Source organism: Mizuhopecten yessoensis, unplaced genomic scaffold (assembly GCF_002113885.1).
Source record: "Mizuhopecten yessoensis strain PY_sf001 unplaced genomic scaffold, ASM211388v2 scaffold3287, whole genome shotgun sequence".
NCBI lineage: Eukaryota > Metazoa > Mollusca > Bivalvia > Pectinida > Pectinidae > Mizuhopecten > Mizuhopecten yessoensis.
Window position 1 is genome coordinate 141,243 of NW_018404969.1, and position 26,646 is coordinate 167,888.

General features: G+C 38.1%; 1 protein-coding gene across 1 annotated transcript in view; it reads right to left on the reverse strand.

Moving 5' to 3' along the window:
* Positions 1–218: 218 nt before the first annotated feature.
* The window catches only part of LOC110447303, a 30,869-nt gene continuing 4,441 nt past the window's right edge, over positions 219–26,646 (reverse strand). Inside the window, exons 4-12 of the mRNA XM_021492910.1 lie at positions 25,581–25,710; positions 23,315–23,589; positions 21,108–21,230; positions 20,670–20,705; positions 14,970–15,115; positions 7,091–7,329; positions 6,755–6,811; positions 1,584–1,700; positions 219–905 (exon numbers count right to left, since the gene is read on the reverse strand). Coding sequence (XP_021348585.1) covers positions 626–905; positions 1,584–1,700; positions 6,755–6,811; positions 7,091–7,329; positions 14,970–15,115; positions 20,670–20,705; positions 21,108–21,230; positions 23,315–23,589; positions 25,581–25,710 — 1,403 coding nt within the window. The 3' untranslated portion in view covers positions 219–625. The remainder of the gene's footprint in view (positions 906–1,583; positions 1,701–6,754; positions 6,812–7,090; positions 7,330–14,969; positions 15,116–20,669; positions 20,706–21,107; positions 21,231–23,314; positions 23,590–25,580; positions 25,711–26,646) is intronic.

Genomic DNA, 26,646 nt, shown 5'->3' on the forward strand with positions numbered 1-26,646 from the left:
CTGTCGGCCATGTTGTTTATCCGATCAGTCTCAAAAGTTGCCCTGCACAGCTAAGGACCAAGGGGAACCTACATATAAAATTTGAGAAAGATCCCTCTGGTACTTCTTGAGAAATACCGTTAACAAGAATTGTATACGGACGGACCACGGACGACGGACGGACCACGGACGCAGGGTGATTTGAATAGCCCACCATCAGATGATGGTGGGCTAAAAATAGGAAATCAGATTTCTATGAAAAATATATTGATGTACAAATATTAACAACATACCAAAATTTTGCATTAAAATAAATTCTCAAATGGAATGTACAACTATACAAATCAAAGTACCAAAGGCCATGACACATGTACGGTCTTGAGATGGTTGTGTTTCTGACTGGAATCAACCCCCTGATTATTTGTACAGCACCACAAACCAATTGGACATATCTGCACAGCTAAGTGAATCGGTACATACATTGTCATAGCAAGTATATGACATACATTGTAAAATGGTGATTTTTTCTTAGTATTGTTCATGCAACACCTAAAGATAATCATCCAATCAGACAGGCTGTTTCATCATTTAGATTAATATACACAGCTTGAATATCAACCACTTCATTTGTTTAATGTGATCATAATTATATATCTTGTGGTGGTTTGATACATTGTGCCTTTGTAGATAGAGAAATAATGCTTTCTGGTGGAACTGCTATGATATACACAACAGTTGACAAAGTGAACGTATGTTCAGAGTTTGTCCTCGGATCCCCATCATCTTTCTCCCAGCCACCATCAGATTCAGTATTATAGACCCATATTTCTTGTTTGGGGTCAAACGCTCTGACGACGTAGTGATCATTACCTCCGCTTGGCTTATCTGATCTATGGAATATCACACCAGCTAGCTTGTATAATATCCTAAAACATACATAATTGAAGTTATTTATAAAACAGTATAATTGTTACACCATTTAATTTTTCAAACTAAATAATCTTTCGAAATTACATATTGTAAAATGCAATTTAGATAACTTATTAGCAACATGTTTGTCCTGTTCTGAAATAAACTCAGCTGTCTTGTCAAGCAGTTGTGTAAATATACTATATAGACTGGGCTATATTGAATTGCCGTACGACAACGGCTTGGCTATGACCATCCAATAACATTGCAGTTGCTGTACCTCTCTGGACTTGAGTTACAGGTTACATGTTATTCAATGGCAAAAAGAAAATACTTGTATGGAAAACTAATGTGATTATCCTCAAAATCTTGTGTAGAATGATATTTTTTACGAAAAATCCTGCTTAGCTTTGTCGGGTTACATGATATGGAAGAAACAGCTATCAAAGTCACACAAGGTATCTGTCATGCTTGACTGTTTTAGCCCTGTGTACCCACAAAGGAGCTCAATGAATGTTACCCTAACAAAACGTTACAATCTTTCTTTACATGACTATATATAAACATCATGATCCATGATATTTGGTTATTTTTTCCTTTCAATGAATATATAAATAAAAAACATCAAACAAACTCCAGCGATATTCCTATGTGAGGTTTTATACTGATCTTTTTATAATAATAATGTAACTTGCCCATTGTAGTCCAGTGTGAGTGGTAATTGTGATGAATTCTCTAACACGCCATACAGATGGAATGCCAGAAAAGGAGTTGTTTTTGAGAGCCAATATGGTCGAGGTTCATCACTGACACTGTAAAGACATTATGATCATGATTTTATAAATAAAGAATGATACAATTATCATTAAGTTTAAATGGTTATACTTGTAAAACAGCAAAGTTGAAAAAAAAATATACAGTAATAGAAACAATAGACCCGAATGTAATATTCTGAGACAATATCGTTATTTCCGACGTTTTTAGTATAGTAAAGAAAATAAGTGTCATTGTATAAATTCTATCCCTCTGCAAAAAGTAATGATCTTTTTCAAGGTAGACAACTCTTATCAGGATCAAAATTATTGTAAAATGTAAAATAAATCAATTATAAAGATCTCAACCGTTTTTAAGTTATGACCCAGGGGTTAAGTCTGCAAGGTTGGGGAAGACCCTGGGTCAATTCTAATATCATGACTGCATTCCTCTCTTTATGCCCAACAATTGTATAAATAGTTTTGGGGTGGGGATCTAAACCATTTCGGAGTTATGACCCAGGGATTAAGTCTCCAAGGGTGGGGCAGACCCCAAGGCCCTCCTGGAAGCATATGTCCATTCATCTCTTTATACTCAGCAATTGTATACAAGAGGCCCAGAGGGCCTGTATCGCTCACCTGAATGTGTTTAAAATAATTGGTATAAAGTAAAGATATAGCACTCAATGGTAGGTGCTGTAAATACATATGAAATTTCAGAAAGATCCATCCAGTACTTGATATATAGTGAGAACAAACTTCAAACAGAGCCCCACCCCATATGCCTCTAGGGGGGTCACACCCACAATTTATACTTTGAGTCTCTTTTGCCCAAGATCCTCCAGACCAAATTGGGAAGAAATCCCTTCATCCCTATGGTAGAAGAAGGATTTTGAAGATTTACCTCTATTTCCCCTATTGGGCCCCGTCCTTCTGCCCCCTTGGAGACCACACCCACTGTCTATACAAAATTGAGTCCCCTTAGCCATAGGATCTTCAAGACCAAATAAGGATAAAATCCATTAATCCCGATGAAAAAGTTTTACCTCTATTTCCCCTATTGGGCCCGCCCCTCAGGTCCCAGGGGGGGCCACACCCACCGTTTATACAAAATTGGTTCCTCTTCACCCAAGGATGCTTCAGACCAAATATGGAACAAATCCTTTCATTCCTACAGAAGACCAATGATTTTAAAGAATTTGCTATATTTCCCCTATTGGGCCCCGCCCCTCAGCCCCCAGGGGAGCCACACCCACCGTTTATACAAAATTGGTTCCCCTGCACCCAAGAATGACCCACACCAAATATGGACCAAATCTTTTCATTCCTACAGAATAAGAAGGATTTTAAAGAATAATTTGCGCGTTTCCCCTATTGGGCCTCGCACCTCAGGCCCCTGTGGGGCCAGACCCACGGTTTATACAAGATTGGTTCCTCTTCCCCCAAGGATGCTTCTGACCAAATATGGAACAAATCCTTTCATTTCTACAGAAGGAGAAGGAATTTAAAGAATTTACTATGTTTCCCCTATTGGGCCCCACCCCTCAGCCCCCAGGGGAGCCACACCAACCATTTTTACAAAATTGGTCCCCCCTTCACCTAAGAATGTTTCAGACCAAATATGGATTAAATCCTTTCATTCCTACAGAATGAGAAGAATTTTAAAGAATTTGCTATGTTTCTCCTATTGGGCCCCACCCCTCAGGCCCCTGGGGGGTCAGACCCACGGTTTATACAAAATTGGTTCCCCTTCACCCAAGGATGATTCAGACTTAATATGGAACAAATCCTTTCATTCCTACAGAAGAAGGATTTTAAAGAATTTGCTATATTTCCCCTAATGGGCCCCGTCCCTCAGCCCCCAGGGGGGTCACACCCACCATTTATACAAAATTTGTTCCCCTTCCCCCAATGATGCTTCTGACCAAATTTGGTCAAAATCTACTGGGCCGTTCAGGACGAGTAGCGTTTTAAACGAAAAGTTGACGGACGGACGGACGGACGACGGACGCTGTGCCATGGCATAAGCTCACTTGCCCTACGGGCAGGTGAGCTAATAATATGGTTATAAGGTGAGGATCTCAACTGTTTCCAAGCTGTGACTAAGAAACTAGGTCCTTCGGGGTTCAGTCAGACCCCAGGGTCTATTATAATATCATGACTGCATTTGTCTCTTTATGCCAAGCATTTGTATACATAATTTTGGGGTGGGGATCTCACCCGTTTTAAAGTTATGACCCAGGGACTACCTATGTCTCTAAGGGTGGGGCTAGACCCTAGGGCCATCCTGGAAGAAAATGTGCATTCTTTTCTTTATACTCCGCAATTGTATATATGGTTATGCATTGGGGATCTCAACAAAGTAATACACTTTTTGGTGTATTTGGTGTATAATTTGCTTAAAGCAATATAACCAAATAACCCTTTTTGGTCCCCGCCCCTCAGCCCCCTGGGGGGTCAGCCCCACAATTTGTACAATTTTGAATTCCTGCCTCCCATGAATACTTTTGATTAAATATGATTGATATTCAGTGCATAGTTCTACAGAAGAAGTTGTTTGTAACAATATAGCCTAATTGCCCCCTGTTGGCCCGGCCTCTCAGCCCCCTTTGGGGTCAACCCCACCAGTTGTATAACTTTGAATCCCTGCCTCCTATGAATGCTTTTGATCAATTATAATTGATATCCAGTGCATAGTTCTACAGAAGAAGTCGTTGGTAGCAATATAGCCAAATTGCCCCCTTTTGGCCCCGCTCCTCAGCCCCCTGGGGGGGTCATACCCACTATTTGTACAATTTTGAATCCCCATCACCTAAGGATGCTTCCAGTCTAATATAGTTGATATCCATCTCATAGTTCCAGAGAAGAAGTCGCTTAAAGCAATATAGCCAAATTGCCCCCTGGGGGGTCAGCCCAACCATTTGTACAATTTTGAATCACCAATACCTAGGGATGCTTCCAGTCAAATATGGTTGATATCCATCACTTAGTTCCAGAGAAGAAGTCGCTGAAAGCAATATAGCCTAATTGCCCTCTTTTGGCCCCACCCCTCAGCCCAACTATTTGTATAATTTTCAATCCCCACCACCTAGGGATGCTTTCAGTCAAATTTAGTTAAATTCCAATCAGTGGTTAAGAAGAAGTCGTTTACAGCAATTGTTGATGTAGAGACGACGGACGACGGACAGACGGTCAACGGACGCCACGGTATGGCATAAGCTCACCTTGGTCCTTTGGACCCGGTGAGCTAATAATAGGTTATGTAAGTTATTTTTACATTCTGTATACTTGAATTGGACCCATTGACGAAAATGACATTAATTTTTGCCTAACACAGGTGACCTATCGGTGCGTATCGATACACTAGGATGGCGTTGAATAAGGTGTACTTGGTCCACCTCCCTGGTGAAATAGCCCTCAAAGTAGTTTAGATATGCTAGTATGAATTAGCATTAAACATGATTGATTTCATTTTAAAGCTAAAATATGTTATGTTAAGTATATGATAATAATATATGACTTATATATGGGACTATGTTTGTTTTTGTCGCTGTTGCTAGAACCCCTAACGAAAGGTTTACATTCTCTCGAAAAGTTCTCTCAACTGCGTTGTACCCATGGATATTATGTCCATGGGATGGAGATCTCAACCGGTTCAAAGTTATAGGTCAGGAATTAAATCCCCTGTGGTGCGGCCAGACCCAAGAGAAAATTCTAATATCATGATTGTGTTAATATATTTGTGTCAATCAATTGTATATAAAGTTATGTCCAAACCTGTAAGCCATCCTGATAACATATGTGTGTTCATCTCTATATGCTCAGCAATTGTAACATAGGGTTGGAATCTGGATAATGTTTAAGTCAAAAACTCTTTTTACCCAAACCTATCAGACTCACGGGTCAGCCCTCAACTGATACAATTTTGAACCCCTCCCACGTAAGAATGCTCCAAACTCAATATGGTTGACATCCATCATTTAGTTCCAAAGAAGTCGCTTAAAGCATTATGACCAAATTATCTCTTTTTGGCACTGCCAATCAGTGCAATCCCCCCCCCCAAATTAACCCCTTAGCCCCTCCATTTGTACATTTTTTAATCCAACTACTCAGGGATGCTTTCAGTCAAATTTGGTAAAACTACAATCATGGTTAAGAAGAAAAAGTCATTTGAAAATATTTTTGAAGGACGGACAATAGACGATAGCGCATAAGCTCACCTTGAGGACCTACCGTAATTTTATGTTCAACGCCCTGAAATCTGGCATGTATAGTAGTTCTGATTTAATCAAATTTACCAACAATTGTATATTCAAGTGGTGTTATAAGTATATTTACAATGAATATAAGAAAAGTGCCAACTAAAACCTGAGCAGCGTATTACAAAAAAGAACACATAGATCCTTTTTTTTCAAAAACAATTTCTGTATAGTATAAATAGCAATTGCTATACTACTTTTACCTTAACACTGTCCTCTAATTGAATGGGTTAAACAAACAAGAGCACTGCAAACGGATGCATAATATGCCCGTCTGACCCTATCCAATGATTTTTTGTTTGTTTGATATTTTACGTACCTAATAAGGACAATAACACATGATCTGACTGAACTGTACACCACTGTAGAAACTGGCACCAAAACTTTAACCGAGAAATTGCACGAGGAAAGTTAAGTCCCAAACACGTCCAAAATTTCCAAAAATAGGAATTATTTTTCCAAATTAAATTCATATTGTCCTTCTTGGACCCCGCATGAACATCCATGCCAGAAATTAGGACAATAATACATGATGTAACTGAACCGTTAACCACTGAAGAAACTTGCACCAAAACTTTAACCAATTCAAGAGATTGCGCGAGAAAAGTGAAGTCCCAAACACGGACGGACACAAACGCTATACCATAATATTGAATTTAAACGGGCGTATAATAAAATATATGCCACATCAACTATGAATTTACCTGGCATGCCGCAGTGACATCCTAAAAGCCCTTTATCTACAGATGTAAAATCATATAAAGGAAAACCTGGGATATCACATTCTGCATATTGTAATATGAAATGATATAAATTTAATCAAGTTGATAATTCAGAAGTATTAAGTGTACTTACTTCCCACTCAAAACCCAGTCGACTGCTTCTTGAAAGGAACATTTTCCTGCTTTTAACCTGAAATAAGAGCAGATTTTGTCTCAGGTGACCTTTTTATAAAAAGTTGGTAAAACTAAATTCATAAAAAGATTTTTAACAATAAGTTCATACTTGTCCGGTTTTTATTTGTGATACAGTGCCTTTACATGAAGTACCTATAAATCATTTTTTAAGTCCATACAATGAACTGTTAAGATAGGTTCCCTGAAACTGGGATGGATAGTCACAAGCATAAAGTGAATGCCTTAATAGAAATGGGGGATTAATGAAAACAAAGTCAACATGAAGTACACTTACTTTCTACGAATCATTCCATTAATTATGTCATGTGATGGTGGTCTTTCTTCAACCTCTGAATAGTATTGCTGATATTCCAACAGGTGGTCTCTTTTGGCGAAGTTCAGCAATCTTTCAAACGGGTTTCCAAAGCAGTCTTTCTTCATTATTTGTGTTTTGCCACAGAGGAAAAATATGATCACTGATTTCCAGGTCTGTTCCTTAACATACTTGAACATAGTCTTTAGAGTTGTAAGCTCCTGTAATATAAACAAGAGGTCCATTGGACCTGTGTTGCTCACCTGGTTTATATATTTAAGTCATTACAACTGAATGCATTAGTACATCTTTAAATGAAATTTACTCAAAACCAGACAAGATCTATGTTCTAACCCAACTGGGACCACAATATCTGACTTTCAACTAATCAGAGCTGCCTCCATTGAGTTGCTATGTTAACAGATTTTGAAATAAGTAATATGTCATATTACAGGGTGTAATTAGACAATACTTTAATGTTCATTCAACTATAAGCTTTGATAAACCTAGAAACCATTTTTTAACAATTTATGAAAACTACATCATAGAATATGATAATCTAGCTGTACCATTTCTTAGGACCGCAGGGGTCAAATCAAACTCATTCAACTAGAACACTGACAGGTCAGGAAGGGCCCCGTATTGTGGCAATATATCTCCCATAATCAAAGGAAGCAAAATATACATTTTACATCTACTATGATGTGGGTCTTGTTTCCTTCCAACTCCATATTTGCTGGGCTAACAGAAATGTAAATACCGGCGCAATACTCATTTGTTAGCTTTGTTTTATTTCACCCTAAATACCTCCTCCATCAAGTGCCAGGGTCAAAGTCAGAGATCCACTTTGTCTTTGACCTTTGGACCCAACTGACCAGGCCCTTAACCTAGTGACCCTGATCTTTGGTCAGTTGAATTATTCTTCAAATTACGACCAACTTTGCTGCATAATATCATAACAAAATGTTCATCAGTGAAAAATACAAATCTTGACCTTGACCTTGAACCTTAGGACCCGTAACCTGGACCTTGGGTCAGTTGACTCCGTTTTAAGTTCTGAACAACTTTGCCTAATATAAACATAAAAATAATGTTCATCAGTAAAAAGATACAATATTTGACCTTGACATTGACCCAGTGACCTTGACCTGAAGTCAGTTGAACTTTGTTAAATTCCGACCAACTTTGCTTCAAAGTGTCTTAATTATATATAACGAAATGCAACTAGAGAAATGATACTTAATTTGACCTTGACATTTGATCCAGTGACCTTCACCAGAAGTCAGTAGACTCGTTGTTAAATTCCGACCAACTTTGCATCATAATATCATAACAAAATATTCATCAGGGAAAAGATAAAAAAATGACCTTGACCTTTGACCAAGCAACCTTGACCTTTATTCAATTGACTCCTTGTCTAAATCTGAGCAACATTGCTTCAAAGCGTCATTACGAAATGTTCACCAGTGAAAAGATACAAAATTTAACCTTGACCTTTGACCCAATGACATTGACCTTTATTCAGTTGACTCCTTGTTTAATACCGACCAACATTGCTTCTTAGTGTCATAACAAAATGTTCATCAGTGAAAAGCTACAAAATTTGACCTTGACCTTTGACCCAGTGATCTTGACCTTTGGTCAGTTAACTTCTTGTTTAATTTTGATCAACTTTGCTTCATCATGTCATAACAAAATGCTCATCAGTGAAAAGATGCAGAATTTGAAATGATCATTAGTGAAAAGCTACAAAATTTGACCTTGACCTTTGACCTAGACCCCATGACCTTGACCTTTAGTCAGTTGACTCCTTGTTTAATTTTGATCAACTTTTCTTCATAATGTCATAACAAAATGCTCATCAGTGAAAAGATGCAGATTTCAACCTGGACCTTTGAGCCTTACGACCTTGACCTTGACTTTTTACCTCAGTATGTATTTTTGTGAACTGAACAGCTGGACCAAGTTTCATGTAAATCGGTCAATTAATACTAAAGTTATCAGCCAGGAATTACTATAGGGCACCCGTATCTCCGATACGGGGCCCTAATTAAGAAATGTTTGTTCTTCCTCAATAATGTTTTTGACCAAATTTTGTACAATCCACTTAGGCAATTAGTGGATATTAGCGTCTTAAAGCAAAATATCAGATAATTTTCCTCTTTGGGGCCCAGTCTTCCTAGCCCCAGGGGTCGAACCAGTCTCATTTATTTAGGAAATGATTGCCCTCCCCCAATGAAGTTTCAGAGCAAATTTGGTTGAAACCTCGTTTAGGAGAAGATGCGTTTTAAAGCAAATTTAGCTAGGTTCCCCCTCAGGGCCCTGCCCCCCCTGGCCTCAGGGGTCACATGACAAGTGCTCTTTGTTCTAACAGTTCTAGCCAACTGCCCAGTTGTTTTCTGATGGTCAAGCTATACAGTCATATTACAAAAACACTGTGTCTTTGCTGGCCTCCAAGAGACTTATACATTTCTACCTAAGCTTACTACATAACCACAAACAACAGGATTACATCGTTCTAATGTCAATCCTAGTTATGTCTGGTCGTGGGCGTAAACGAAGAGCAATCGACAACAACACAGTAACGAGTGACAGTGACTTTAGGACTCATGTATCTATGAATCACATGACCGCAGAACATAAACTGGACTGGACTGTAAGTGAACTTCGGTCCAAGTTACTCGGACTGAGCATAATACCACCCAAGGGGTTTAGCAAGACAATGCTAATTCAATTATACAAGGAGAATGTAGGAGCCACCAATGACAGTGTCAACTGCATCAACTGAGGCAATGGACATAACGTCACCATCAAATACCACTACAAATGTTGATGTTACTTCCATCAGCCAGGCTTGTTCATCAGAAACCTTACAAGCACTGCAGGACCATGTTGGGCGTCTGGAACAGTTGATCCTGCGTCAAAACAGGAACACAGTGGGTCCAGCTATGGCCATGTCAGGTCATGGCCCGATGCTGATCTCACAGACACAGAACACTGCAAAAACTGTAGTTCCAGCAACCAGCCAACCAGATATTAGTCCAGATGGTGGACTGGTAACACCTCCACACGGCCTCCTCCTACAGCAGACAGGTATATCATCAGTCTGTCCCTGCTGTAGAAATAGTACTGCTGTCCGCCAACAGATTATCGAAGGTAAGGATGTAAACCGTGTTTTTTTATTACTACCTACCTTTGATAATGATAGCACTCGATACAATCGTTTCACTGAAGTAGGAGTCCAGATGTTCAAAGTACAAATCGATCCAAGACTCTGCAAGTCACTAACACTTGGAGAGTTCGTCAAGGCCTTGTCTATATATCGTAAATCAAGAATTGGATGTATACAAACGTGATATTGTAGAACTGACACTTTCATACTCTGGCCCTATTGTCTATGAATATCATAAGGCATTTGTCGCCAGGGCATCAGCCCTCCTGCATCAGTGAGGCATTAAGGTCAACTGGGCAATTAGAGACAATCAACTCTACACCACCATATACTCAGGGTTTAAGTGTAACAGTTGCAAGTTGTGTAGCAAGCTGAGCCACATTGAAGAGTTTAGCCCCCTCGTTCTAAATGGTGCAACAGTGCATCCTCAAGTAAACATCAACCTCAAATCAAACAACAGGAAAGTAGATAGTCAGGCTGATAGAAAAAGGATGGACTCGTGTAATGTACCAAGGCAAAGAGGTCTAGGTCTGCAACAACTTTAATGACGCAGATGGTTGTACCCGGGATAACTGCCCGTACCTCCATGTTGTAAAGAGCTCAGTAAAATCAGCAAAGACCACAAAAAACAAAGAATCCACAAAACAATGACTACAGGGAAACATTGATTCGGAAGTGTCTACTCCGATAAATATTGTGGCATTGGAATTTGAGTTAAAGAACCATCCTGACAAAGAATTTGTACAAACTTTGATTTCCGGGTTATCTAACGGTTTTAATACATGTATCTCAACGTTAGTTTGTAAAAACTTGTGAAGTGCTACTACTCAAGGGGACGTTGTGAATCCTCTCAAAGCAAGTGAACTTGACAAGAAATTCCTCATTGGACCCTTTACAGAGCCACCTTTTGATATTTACCGTATCAACCCTATAGGTATAGCGACGCCAAAATATTCAGGTAAAAAAACGCTTAATTGTGGATCTTTCAGCACCTCATGATTCCGAAGACTATAGTATCAATGAACTGATTGAGAAAGAAGAATACTCTCCATCTTATATTAGTGTTGATGACGCCATTAAACAAATTCAACACTCTGGAAGACAGTTATGTTATGCAAACTGGACAATACAGACGCCTTCAAACTTCTACCTATGTATCCACAACTTTGGCCGTTTTAAGGTATATGCTGGAACAATCAGTACTATTTCTATACTTAACTCACTTCCGGATGTCGTTTAAGTCCCAAGATCTTTGATCAACTATCAACTGCTATGTGCTAGATCTTATCTAATAACAATATGATAGATTATATAATTCATTAACTGGATGACTTTCTGACAATCGAAGCACCATACCAAGTAGCTGAACGGACAATGGCTATTCTGTCTATGGGTTTATGAAACTCAACATACCAATTTCACCCCACAAAACTATTGGACCGTGCGAAAGCTTAGAATCTCTAGGAATTATCCTGGATACTGAAACAAGAGGCCGAGAGGGCCTGTACCGCTCACCTGAATATTTTAGCAGTCATAGAAAATATTCTCATTAAATATTATATTGCACTACAAATATTTCCCTCGCAAACTTTGTCGGCTCCATCTGTTGAAACTACCAGACAAATATTATTATAAGATTCTATGATTTTTGGTTCTTCATCAGAAGTTACTTGACATATTTTTCCCTGTGACCTTGTAAGTAGGTCAGAGTCATTTTTCTTCTCATACTTTGTTAGATCTATCCCAAAAAGCTACCAGCCAAATCTTATGAACCCATTCCTTTTGGTTCTTCAGAACAAATCCTTTACAATTTTGTTGACCTCTAGATCTGTGACCTAGTAAAATTGAGGTCATTTTAATTTGCAAACTTTGTCATGCTCCATCCCAGAAAGCTATCAGCCAAATATAAAGATTATATACGTTTTAGATCTTCAGAAGAAGTCGTTTGAAGTATTTGACACATTTGACCCCTGTGACCTTGAAAGTAGGTCAAAGTCATTTTCATTTTGGAATTTTGTGGGGCTCAATCCCAGAAACCCATTAGCCAAATATGAAGATTCTATACCTTTCAGCTCTTCAGAAGAAGCCGTTTGAAGTATTTGACACATTTGACCCCTGCGACCTTGAAAGTAGGTCAAGGTCATTTATTTGAACAAACTTGGTAGCCCTTGATCCCAGCATGCTACAGGCCCAATATCAGTACCCTGGGCCTTTGGTTATTGAGAAGAAGTTGTTTGAAGATTTTAAGACATCTGACCCCAATGACCTTGAAAGTGGGTCAAGGTCATTTATTTGAACAAACTTGGTAGCCCTTCATCCCAGCATGCTACAGGCCCAATATAAGTACCCTGGGCCTTTTGGTTATTGAGAAGAAGTTGTTTGAAGATTTTAAGACATCTGACCCCAGTGACCTTGAAAGTGGGTCAAGGTCATTCATTTGAACAAACTTGGTAGCCCTTCATCCCAGCATGCTACAGGCCCAATATAAGTACCCTGGGCCTTTTGGTTATTGAGAAGAAGTTGTTTGAAGATTTTAAGACATCTGACCCCAGTGACCTTGAAAGTGGGTCATGGTCATTCATTTGAACAAACTTGGTAGCCCTTTATCCCAGCATGCTACAGGCATAATATCAGTACCCTGGGCCTTTCGGTTATTGAGAAGAAGTTGTTTGAAGATTTTAACATATTTGACCCCTGTGACCTTGAAAGTGTGTCAATGTCATTTATTTGAACAAACTTTGTAGCCCTTTATCCCAGCATGCTACATGCCCAATATCAGTACCCTGGGCCTTTTGGTTATTGAGGAGAAGTTGTTTAAAGTAAAAAGTTGACGCCGGACAGACGGACGACGGACGGACGGACGACGGATGCCGCACCATGGCATAAGCTCACTTGCCCTTCGGGCAGGTGAGCTAATAAACATACAAAGTGTTACATTTAAACACTAATATTACTTGCAAAGTGAAATGTTTACATGTGGCGAAACTGACTGCACCTTATATTTGATCAAAACCATGGAAGGCCTGATGACGTCACAAATGTTACTGCGTGACGTCATTCAGGCATGTTTACAACAATGTTTATATATAGGCATTTCAGTCAAATCTTCTTCTGTACTGGTGCTCATCTTCATTTTGATACATGTATATTTGGACTAATCGTTAACTGAAACCCTTACTAATGTGACGATTTTGCCTGCACCAACGTTGTATGGTAATTGAACTAAGTTTTCCTGATTTCCTTTTTTCGTTCGATTTTCATGAAGACCAGCACACAACTAGCATATCATCCTGAATTTTTGCTGGTTATATTTACATAACTATCCATTTCTTAGAAGTATAATTATGATAAGTTAATTTACCAAAACAATTTCTACAGCAAAAGATAACATTGTGTCTATGGGATTGGCGTCACAAGTAACCTCTATGCAGAAATGAAAGAGATATTTCAATACCTAAGTAGAATAGTTCTTTAGCTGTGTGCAAATCTTTATCAAAAGGAGACCAAACATAAAAGTCAAAAATATTAATGAAATTAAGTTTATTAACATAGGTTTCGATGGGAAAATGATATGTTGTGAAAGACTTATGGTAATTAATTTTACCAGTGATAACCCCATGTCTGGTAAAAAGAACTAGAAAATGTCTGTAAGACATAAATGCCCCCGCTGCCATGTGAAATTAGTTTCAGTGTTCTATAAAAAAAAGTTACAACGACTTTTAATCTTGATACCCTGAAACATGCACTCACACAAGGTACTACACTTAAAGTTGATTTTAATACTCATATGCTTTTTCTGTATGTTATTACCATCTCCATTAATGAAGTTGTTTAAATTGAATCAGTGGATGGTTTTCTATATAAAGCAACAGTGACCTTGGCCTTGATCTTGGAACCCTGAAACACAACAATGTCCGAAGTATACTCATACTTGACCTTTGCATAAAGTTTGACCAAAATCCATGAAAGAATGAAGTTGCTAAGTGTTTAAATTGAATCAGTTGATGATTTTGTATATATAGCAAGTGTGACCTTGGCCTTGACCTTGGATCCCTTAAATAAAACGATGTCCGAAGTATACTCATACTTGACCTTTGTATAAAGTTTGACCAAAATCTGTCAAAGAATTAAGTTGCTAAGTGTTTACATTGAATCGGGACGGGACGGACATGGGTAACACTATATGCCCCACATTTTATGGCCAGGGCATTGCAAGGTAATCCATAGTCCCCCATCAGTAACAATTTCTTTATTTAACAAATACATCTTCACAAGATGACCTTGTACACCAAAACTGGTTACTCCATGTAAATGTCAAAGGTCAAGGTCATAGGTCTCAGTGACCTAATTCTTGCACTCTGCTCTCTAAAGATGTTTTTGTACACCAAATCTGGTTACTCCAGGTGAAACAGTATAGAAGATATGTCCAGGCAGAAGGACGGACAGACGAAATATGTGAACCGGTGGGGCATAAATAAGCCCACCCCCTACTTTTGACATACTTTCATGTATAAGCCCCTTGAGCTTATCACCAGTAAAATACAGTATGTCACTGTATACATGTGTATAATACAACATGACTTAACCCTTTCACCACTATAGACCATAATAGACTCATCCAGATCAATGTATGGTAGAGTGTACTAAAGTTACCTAGGGGTGAAAGGGTTAAACTAATACTCTACTTACCTTCAACTTCAATTTATCGATCCACTGGTTAAAAGCAGATCCACGGATTTCAAAATAGGGCTTAAATGTCTTGAGGAGAACTGCAATATTGCAGTAATTGAATGGATCCCCAGCTATCTCCTCACCAGAAGAAACTGTTTCTGAATCTGAAAAAGTTAAACCAGAGATTGATATACATAAAATATACTGTGCTTGAGATTCCCTTTATAAAGTTCAGATGTCTTCCATATATGACACGGGGCCAAATGGGCCTGCATCGCTCGCCTGGTATTTATCTCACACTTGTAACCTTAGAAGTGATCTAAAATAAAGCTAGAGCCAAAACAACAATATTAATGAGTCATTCAAAAGAACCTAATGTGACCTCGCAAGTCAAACCAAATTTATTACATTGAACAGACTTTATAGCCCTTCATCTCAGCATGCAACTTGCCAAATATCACCATCATAGACCTTCTGTTTATTGAGATAAGGTAATTTAAAAGTCTATTCAAATAACAAAGCTTGAACCAAGGGGGCCTCACCCACCAGTTACACAAAATTGAGTACCCTTGGCCAAAGGATGCTTCAGACTAAACTAGAACTGTAAGCCAAAGGCTTAACTAATACCCCCGCTCCTATATAAACCAAAACTGTAAGCTAAAGGCTTACTAAGGCAAAGCATTGAAAAGCATTGCAAAGCAATAAAGTCTCCCACCAGTAATGATTTCTTTATTGACTAAGGTGTACACTTATTTAAGTAAATAGGTCACTGACATATACTCCCTCCCAATACTAAAACATACTTACTTACAAATCTTGTTTGCCCAGATGAACCAGTTTTGCTGAAATTGTCCTATTAGTTAAGGAAAAGATGTCAGACAAAGATTTTTAAGAAAGGGTCACAACTCCTTAAAAAGCGTCAAAATGAAAAAAAATTGCCTGATGCACGACATCAGGGGGTATTTACCATATCTGTAAACTTTTATTGAAATTGGCCGAGTAGTTTATAAGGCAGACAAAGGTTTATTCAACAAAGGGCCATAACTCCTTTTAAAAGGATTGCTATGAATGAAAAAGTACTACTTGGATGCACAATGTCAGGGGGCAGTTACCATATCTGTAAACTTTCTTTAAAATTGGCCCAGTAGATAAGGAGAAGTTGTTAGGACAAGAATTTCTCAACAAAGGGCCATAACTCCATAAAAAAGGTTGGTAAAAAAAAATCTGGATGCACAACATCATAGGGTAGTCATCATATCTGAAACCTTTCGTTGAAATTGGCCACATAGTCTTGGAGGAGTTGTCTGGACAAGTATTTTTTCAATAAAGGGCCATTACTCCAAAAAAGGGAAAGATTGAAAAAATGATCTGGATATACAACATCAGGTGGTAGTTAACTTTTATGTGAAAATTTTCATTGAAATTGGCCCAGAAGTTTTGGAGAAGTTGTGCGGGCATGCATTTTTCAACAAAGGGCAATAACTCCCTAAAACGGGCCAGAATGAAAAAAAAATATACCTGGATGCACAATATCAGGTGGTAGTTATCATATCTGGAAACATTCGTTTAAATTGGTCCAGTAGTTTTGGAAGAGTTGTCCGGAAAAGGATTTTTCAACAAAGGGTCATAGTTTTGTAAAAAAAAAAAATGGTCAGAATAAAAAAACAAGAGGGGGCCTGTATCGCTCATCTGGTTATTTAAGCAAACATGGCACAACTTCAGACATGTAGGGTAAGAACTTGGAAGCGTTACTATGGAGACTTTATAATTCATAAAGAATTAAGGTTGTTACTATTACTAGCACATTAGTTGGGTTGGAGATAAAAAGTATGTGATTTAAACAATTTAAAGTTGATTAACACAAATCATGATTTGTCACCTAAGTAGCCTTAAGGCACACAGGTCCATAGGAGCAAAAGTCGGTGCTTATTCCTTTGGGCGACTTTAAACACAGGGTCGGGGGTGAAGCTGCTGTCCAATCAATTTTATTTTACTTTTGTACTGGTCATGTCACAACGACTGTCCACAGGTGCCTGAAGACCCTATTTCACGGGACGATCGTTTTTTCCTTTTTTAAATAACATCCTCATTAATTCACAATAGTTCTAAAACTTTCTGTGGTGCGCAATTATTGGATTTCTTTATTGAAATCAAATATGGAAGATCTTGCCTATTATATTTATTTCCTATATAAACAATACCAAACTTTACCCCTTCCCCAAAGGCAAATGAGGAACCTGGGTCACATGAAAATCACAAAGTATATAAGCCACTCGAAGGCCTTTACAGCTATGAGTAGTATTTGATTCTAGCATTTCTAGAACTGCAGAAGAAGATTTTTGAAATACGCTTCCTTTTTCACCCCAAACCAACTAGGGGGTCAGGGTCACAAAAATTATACCAGCAGACCTTCCTCCCCTAACAAGTATTTCTGTCGAATATGAGCAAACTCCGTTCAAAACATTGGAAGATATGGCCTATTATGTATATTTCCTATATAAACTATACTAAATTTAACCCCCTCACCAGGAGTTATGATTAGTATTCTAGAACTGGAGAAGAAGATTTTTGAAATTTCCCTAAATTCCCCCCTTTTCGGCCCCTAACTCAGCCCCTTAGGGGGGCAGGCTCACACGATTTATACCAGCAGACCCTCCTCCCCTAATAAGTATTTCTCTTAAATATGAACAAATTATTTTCAAAACAATGGAAGATATGGCCCGTCATGTCTATTTCCCATATAAACTATACTAAATTTTACCCCCTCCTCAGGAGTAAACGGCGGCCCTGGGAGACATAAAAATCATAAATTTTATAAACCACCCAAATGCCATTACAGCTATTGGTAGTATTTGATCCTAGCATCTAAAGAACAAGATTTGTTTTAAAAACAAATCTAAATTTTCCCCGTTTTGGCCCTTACTAAACCCCCGAGGGGGCCACACCCTTATTTCATAAATCCATTGAGCCCTTGGTCCCAAGGATGCTTCATATCACATTTAGTTAAAATCAAATCAGTCGTTCAGGAGATAAAGGGTTTTAAAGGGAAAAGTTGACGCCGGACGCCGCGGTACGGCATAAGCTCACTTGCCCTTCGGGCAGGTGAGCTAATGATACCTGGATACACAACTGCAGGTGGTAGTTATAATATCCGGAATTTTTCGTTGAAATCGAGCCATAACTTTGACTGGACAAAAAGTTTCAGGATTTTTCAATAAAGAGCCATTTGTTAGTAAAAAAGGGTCAGAATGAAAAACAAAGATACCTGGATGCACAACTTCAGGTGGTAGTTATCACATCTGGATAGTTTCATTGAAATCTGTCCATTACTTTAGAAGGAGTTGTTCGGACAAAATAATTCTACGGACGGACAAATAGAAGGATTTTAAAAAGTTTTACCTGAATTTCTCCAATTCACCCCCACCCCTCCACACTTAGGGGGGCCACGGCCACTGTTTATACAAAATTAAATGCCCTTTGCCCAATGATGCTCCAGACAAAGTTAGGATTAAATCCCTTAACAAGAGGCCCAAGGGCCTTAGCGGTCACCTGAGTTATATCATAGGTACTGGTAGCTTTAATTTATTGTTTAGATGTGATGTGGAAATCAGCATGTAAACTAAGTGAAATACAATACTTGCCATGTCATCAAAGGATAAGAATTTGAAAATATTGGTAAATGTTCCCTTTGGGGCCCCGCCCTAGCCCCTGGGGATGGGGCAGGAATCCCAATTTTCCAAAGTAATACTCTCATTCACCAAAGGTGATTCTGACTAAGTTTGAGTAATTTTCTGCTGAAAATGGATAAAATATATACCCAAAAGTGTTATTTCCCTATATAAACTATAGTAAACTTTACCCCCTCCCCAAGGGAGAACGGATAGCTCGGGGGTCCTGAAATTTACAATTTAAATAAAGCCCCTGATGATCTTTCCATCCATGCAGAGAAAATGACTGTAATACCTCTGAGTCTGGAGAAGAAGATTTTTGAAATATTGGTTAATTTTCCCTTTTGGGCCCCGCCCTGGCCCCTAGGGTTGGGGTAGGAATCCCAATTTTACAATTTAAAACCATCTTCCTCCTCCAAGGATGATTCTGACCAAGTAAAAATAATTTCCAACAGAAAATTGTCAAAATATACCCAAAAGTGTTGTTTCCCTATATAAACTATAGTAAACTTTACCCCCTCCCCAAGGGAGAACGGATAGCTCGGGGGTCCTGAAATTTACAATTTAAATAAAGCCCCTGATGATCTTTCCATCCATGCAGAGAAAATGACTGTAATACCTCTGAGTCTGGAGAAGAAGATTTTTGAAATATTGGTTAATTTTCCCTTTTGGGCCCCGCCCTGGCCCCTAGGGTTGGGGTAGGAATCCCAATTTTACAATTTAAAACCATCTTCCTCCTCCAAGGATGATTCTGACCAAGTAAAAATAATTTCCAACAGAAAATTGTCAAAATATACCCAAAAGTGTTGTTTCCCTATATAAACTATAGTAAACTTTACCCCCTCCCCAAGGGAGAACGGATAGCTCGGGGGTCCTGAAATTTACAATTTTAATAAAGCCCCTGATGATCTTTCCATCCATGCAGAGAAAATGACTGTAATACCTCTGAGTCTGGAGAAGAAGTTTTTGAAATATTGGTTAATTTTCCCTTTTGGGCCCCGCCCTGGCCCCTAGGGTTGGGGTAGGAATCCCAATTTTACAATTTGGTATCCTCATCTACCAAGGATGATTCTGACCAAGTTTGAAAATATTCCATCAACTGGTTCTTGAGAAGAAGTTGATTATGTAAAAGTTTACGCACGACGCACGATGCACGACGACGGACGGAAAGTGATTGGAATAGGTCACTTGAGCAAAGCTCAGGTGACCTAAAAATGAAATGCCCTTGGCATAAAGATGCTCCAGACAAAATTTAGTTAAAATCCATTTGGCCGTTCAGGACTAGTAGCGTATTACAGAAAACTAAGTCCTCTTCCTTCAAGAATGGCTCTAGACCAAATTTGGTTAAAATCCCTTTGTATATTCTATCCAAATTGTTTTGAGTTTCAGATAAGACAAATGTTATCCTATGTTAACAAGAGGCCCATGGGCCTTAACGGTCACCTGATATATTTATACAGAGAGTTGATTTTTGTTTTTAACATGAACAGAAATATTATTCAAAGTGACAAAAAACAATAAAACCACCTTATTCAATATCTAGCATGCAGATTTAAGACTGAAAAGTATTTGAAACTAGCACTTCTGATTCTAAACAAGGAAAATGAAATTTTATTTTAGCACACAGACACCATTGGGCCCCACTCTACAGCCATTGGGGGTAGGGATGGATCAAAATTCACAAAGTATCAAACTGTCAACTTAGGGTTATAATTCAAATCAAGTTAACATGTAATATTCAAAGTATCATTTGCCTTTATAAACCATAACAAATTTTGCCCCTGGGGGCTGGGGACCATATAATTCACAATTTTAGTTGACCTTTGGCCATGGAAGGTTTCTGCAAAATTTCATTGAAATTGGTTAAGGGGTTTTGGAGAAGAAGTCGAAAATGTAAATTGTTTACGGACGGACGCCGGACGACGCCGGACAAAAGGCGATCGCAATATGTCACTTGAGACCTTGTCTCAGGTGACCTAAAAATATTACAGAATGCACTGGTAAAAGAAATTTATGCATTAGAATACTACACCTTGACAACTACTCTTACCTGATAAGGCTAACAGCAATTCCCTTTCGGATGGATCTACAAAGAAATAAAATTAAGTACATTAAATAATGTACATCTATTCACCTTATAATATAATTCAAGTAATAATATACATTATGAATATCTAGTCCCTGATAATGATCATTTTCCCAATTACTCAGAACACACTGCCATTTACTTAATTTCATTTTGGACACATTCAAAAGTCTTGTAAAACAGTTAAATACATTTATGTTTCTCTCATGTGTTTTTGGTCGTGCAATTAACAAGGTGAGCTTTTAGTACCACCAAGCCAATGGAGGACTTTTTTAATTTTTCAGTAGCTCTGGTCTATTGCAATAAGATGGTATTTTGAATCACCTGATCTATGATTGGACTTCTATAATGACATATCTTGTACACAATCTTTATACTATCGGACAGGCTGCATGCTTTTACCTTTTTTGTTCCTATCTTCATCTTGATAAGTTCTTGAAGAGCGCCCAAGAGATATTTTAGAAAAGTCTGTACAGGTAGTGATGGAATTAACTGTCGACTGTGCATGTTCCATTTTTAATGGAGCTACAAAGATGGAAAACAAGATGAATACAATGATAATATTTCCTCTACAATACCTGTTCAGGCAATACTAGTTAGAGAGGTTATAGCCACGATTATCCCAGTTCTTCATTCTTATAAGGTGTAACTTCTACTCATTTTCATCAATACAGATAAACAAAAGTAGAATCTCATTTGTGTGGCAGGTAAACAAGTGCCCCTTTTTTATGAGGTTTTGTATAATTAGCTTTTTAAGTTAAGTATAGCTCATTGCATTGTACTTAATTCTGATTTATTTAGAGTACATCTCATGATATGAAGCAATACTAATTGTCTCATGCTAAAATATTTTATCTAGGATGCTCCAGACCAAATTTAGTCAAAATCTACTTGGCCGTTTAGGACTAGTAGCGCTTTAAAGGAAAAGTTGACCGACGGACGACGGACGCTGCGGTATGGCATAAGCTCACCATGGTCCTTCGGACCAGGTGAGCTAAAAAGGAACAGCCAGAACTCCAGCCTACACACAAACTTCAAATGTTCGACTTCCGCAGATCAGCTGATTTTGTTAAAATGAAAAATTTATATCTAGAATCTAATAATAACCAACACTTGATATTCCTTTCATTTTTGAAAGATGATCTTATTTGATTTTTTTCGCATTAAACACTGCATATTATGTTTTTTTTAAAGTTTATGTCCGCACCATTTCAAATCATCAGTCACTATAGTAACCATCCAGGGCACTCGTTGGCTGAGCACCCGTCGGCAGGAGGCATTGAGCTCATTTGAAGTTAAATGTACAGCCGGTGAATATGCTGTTTACCAAAAGACCTGAAGATGTAAATGATGATAAGTTGGTGGATGAAGTGCCCTGTGTCGTTACAAAGTTCTCTGGGTTTAATGTGCAAGTTGATGTCACGGGGAGTACCCAGTCGCACGTTTGGTACCAGGGTGTTAGAAAGTTCGTGACCACGAGGAACCCATTGAGAGTCGGATGTCAGTATTTATTATGACAATGTTACAAGTAATTGTTTTAGTTTTAAATTAGAAAGAATAATAATAATAGTACAATGGTGCACCATTCATGATTTTTGTAATGTTTATTATTATTTCTCGCACCTACGTTTTCTCAGAGAAGGGGAGATAACTATTCTCAGAAACGGTACTATGCGTAGTTATATGATCTGTCATTGTGTGTAAAATCAGCTGACCAGACGATAATTGTTGTATTCATAGTCTAATGGCAGTTGTTTTCAGTTGGTAGATTCATATACAGAACAAACATCAAGAATGTAAATATAATCCTGTGTAAATCATATGTGTCGCCTGTCCCGCTTTGTCAATATAATAAGCATTTGACATAGTACTTATGATATATTTAAAGAGAATTGCTTTCAGAAAGAGCCTAATATGCAAGAGCTAAACGCAAAACCTTAACGTTGAGTTTTTTTCTCAGTCCAGAAATATGAGTTTTTTTCCAAAAAAATGCAGAAATCAAGGAAATGTATTTAGTGCAGTAGGCTCCATTACCCATGCTACATCTATGATCGAGGTTTTGTTGGTGTAGCTTCGTCAGAAACAGAGCTAAACGCAAAACCTTAACATTGTTGACGTCGCCGTCGGAAAAGCAACGCCTATGTGCCTTTCCAAAATCCGCCGTAGGCGAAACAATAACCAGAAACTGACATATCTGTTTTGAAACTATTACATCTCTGAATGATTAGATCTGTTGATGTTTATGCTTTTGAATTAAAATCCTCTATGAACCATGTAATGCTTCTATTCCCTCATGTCCAATTTAATTAAGTCATTACAAACAGTGTTACCTGACATGTGCTGTGTAAAATTGCCTCAAAATAGAATTTCCATTGTCAAACAGCAATAAGTTTCGTGTAATTAATGCAGCATCTGCCATGGATTCTACTAAAATCATGCCACAAGAATTGTTAGTAGTGATGTCATATGCTTTTTTTTTTAAATAAAATACAAGCACAAGACATCAGCACATAGTACTGATATCCTAGTGAGGCCTGATCTGCTGCAGCCCGTGGCAACAGTTAATGGGTTAATACTGTATCTGAAACATAGACACTAATTTGGTGTACCTGATGCACTGCGTGAGGAAGACGGTCCTTCCATAGACCCTGTCGAGTCTATAGTGGTTATGGTGGTAGTGGTAGTGGTGGGGATAGTCCGGGTAGAGGGTTGTACGCTCCACAAGTTTGAACCACCTATGGCACCCTCCGTGACAAGACTGGGGAGGGGGATGGACTCAGGGTCTAGGGAGCTGAGAAAACTGCTAGGCAGGAGTGGGGCGTTGGGGTCAAGGGGCCCGGAGGTGGAAGTGGGGACGTCCGACATCCCAGTGGCACTCTCCAGCCTGAAAGGTATACAAAATTTATGTATAAGTTATGAATACATACAAAACATTTTTCATAATTCATAGATTTCTGTCCACTTAATTGCTTAATAGACATATAGTAGCCAGAATCTGCTTGAACCAAGGCATGACGCAATCTACTGACTGATAAAATCTGAACCATATCCAATTAAGTATTAAAATCATCCTGTTTGCAGCGTGCAAATAATAACAAGAGGCCCAATGGGCCTTCATCGCTCACCTGGTATAAATCTCACATTTGTAACCTTAAAAGTGATCTAAAATAAAGCTACAGGCAAAATATCATTATTTATGATTAAAATTCATTCAAAAGACCCGGTTAATTTTTTTTTAAACATTTCACCCCTGTGATTGAAAGTCAAACAAAGTCATTATGTTGAACAAATTTCATAGCCTTTCATCTCAGGATGCAACTAGCAAAGTATCAACATCCTGGGACCCATGGTTATTTAGAAGGGGTCGTTTAAAGATTTTAAACAAATTTGACCCCTATGACCTTGAATATAAGTCAAAGTCATTCACTTTAACAAACATAGTAGGCCTTGATCCCAGCATACTACTGACTAAAATCAACATCCTGAGCCTTTTGGTTATTCAGAACAAGTTGTTTAAATATTTTGAACATATTTGCTCCTTGTGACCTTGAATATGATTCAAGGTCATACATTTAAACAAACTTGGTAGCCCTCGATCCTAGTATGCTACTGACTAAATATCTTCACCCTGGGCATTTTGGTTATTCAGAAGAAGTTGTTTAATGTTTTTAACATATTTGACCCCTGTGACCTTGAATATGGGTGAAGGTCATGCATTTGAACAACCTTTGTAGCCCTTCATCTCAGTATGCTTCTGGCAAAATATCATAACCCTGTGCATTTTGGTTATTCAGAAGAAGTTGTTTAATGTTTTTCACATATTTGACCCCTGTGACCTTGAATATAAGTGAAGGTCATTCATTTGAACAAACTTGATAGCCCTTTACCCCAGCATAATACTGGCCAAAATAGATCACTCTGGGCATTTTGGTTATTCAGAAGAAGTTGTTTAAAGTTTTTAACATATTTTACGCATGTGACCTCGAATATGGGTGAAGGTCATTTATTTGAACAAACTTTGTAGCCCTTTTTCTCAGCATGCTACTGGCCAAATATCATTACCCTGGGCATTTTGGTTATTGAGAAGAAGTTGTTTAAAGTTTTTAACATATTTGACCACTGTGACCTTGAATATGGGAGAAGGTCATTCATTTGTACAAACTTTGTAGCCCTTCATCTCAGCATGCACTGGCCAAAATAGATCACCCTGGGCATTTTGGTTATTGAGAAGAAGTTGTTTAAAGTTTTTAACATATTTGACCCCTGTGACCTTGAATATGGGTGAAGGTCATTCATTTGAACAAACTTTGTAGCCCTTCATCTCAGCATGCTACTGACTAAATATCTTCAACCTGGGCATTTTAGTTAGTTATTGAGAAGAAGTTATTTAAAGTTTTTAACATATTTTACGCATGTGACCTTGAATATGGGTTAAGGTCATTCATTTGAACAAACTCCTTCACCCAAGCATGCTACTGGCCAAATATCATATCCCTGGGCATTTTGGTTATCGAGAAGAAGATGTTTAAAGTTTTTAACATATTTGACCCCTGTGACCTTGAAAATGGGTGAAGGTCATTAATTTTAACAAACTTTGTAGCCCTTCATCCCAGTTTGCTTCTGACCAAATATTGACACCCTAGGCCTTTTGGTTATTAAGAAGAAGTCGTATAAAGTAAAATATTGACACCGGACGACGGACGGACGGACGACGGACGCCGCACCACGGCATAAGCTCACTTGGCACTTTGTGCCAGGTGAGCTAAAAATTATCCCATGAATCCTACATTTGAATCAGCACTATAGGTAGTACGATGACATGTAGACAATTATCACAATGATTTTATGAATGGACTTGTTGAAAGTAAAACTTACATTGAAGCGCCATCCATGGGGAAACTGTGACGGCCCGAGTTGATGGACTGTGCTGTCTCATGACTGATGATTGGAGATGAAGTGGTGGGCAATTTCTCTAGGCCTGACCCAGCTAACTCTTCTGAACTCGCTGTAAACACAAGATCAGCAGTCAAACATTTTGTATTAAAACCCAAAGGTCATACAAGGTCAGGGGCCAAAGAATCTATATTAAAGTTATATTAGGTCAGAGGTCATACATAAATCATTACAAACCTCAAGTCATACTTATACAAATCAGAAAGGTGAAAAATCGCCATGCGTGTTTATCTTTTTGAGGCACTTTCAGAGAAAAATATTAGAATGATTAATTTGTTCAGTCATAAACAATTAAGACTCTGTGTTTCATCACAATGTGCAACTCATGAACTTGATTACTGGCATGTTGTTCAAACCCATTGACAGGCACCAACACGGTTCATAATATTTAATGTAAAATAAGTTATACCAACAACAATCTGAAATGTACAGAAAATGCACATTCAGAGAAATTTTTTAGAGTGATTAATTTGTTCAGTCACAAACAATTCAGACTGTAAATCATCATTCAGTGCAATTCACCAACCATATTGGATGTTCATGTCAGAGCAGCGGACCATAGCTATGGTTCAAGTGAAATTTCAATATTTACCAAGTGTCAAATTTCTTTTTACCAAAAAAATGTAATACGAATTTGTTCTCGTCACGACTTAAGTAACTAGGGTGAATATGATAACTGGTGAATTGTACAAATGTAGTACCCACTATTAGGTTGTCTTCGCCCACCAGTTTCCAAATCTCCCTTAAAAACCTATGTCAACATAAGGTCAGAGGTATAAAGGTTTTTTTAAAGCTCAAACCAAGCTCTACATATTCTAATGGAATATTCATTTAACATTTTTTTAAATGACACCTACAATCAAACAGTTAAGGATGAAAATGTGAAGTTAGTTAATTGACTGATAGTCCAACTGTATCATATATAATGACTTTTCTCAAAGTCAGGAGCTGCAATTGTATCACTGTGTGACTAACTCATGAGGTACCA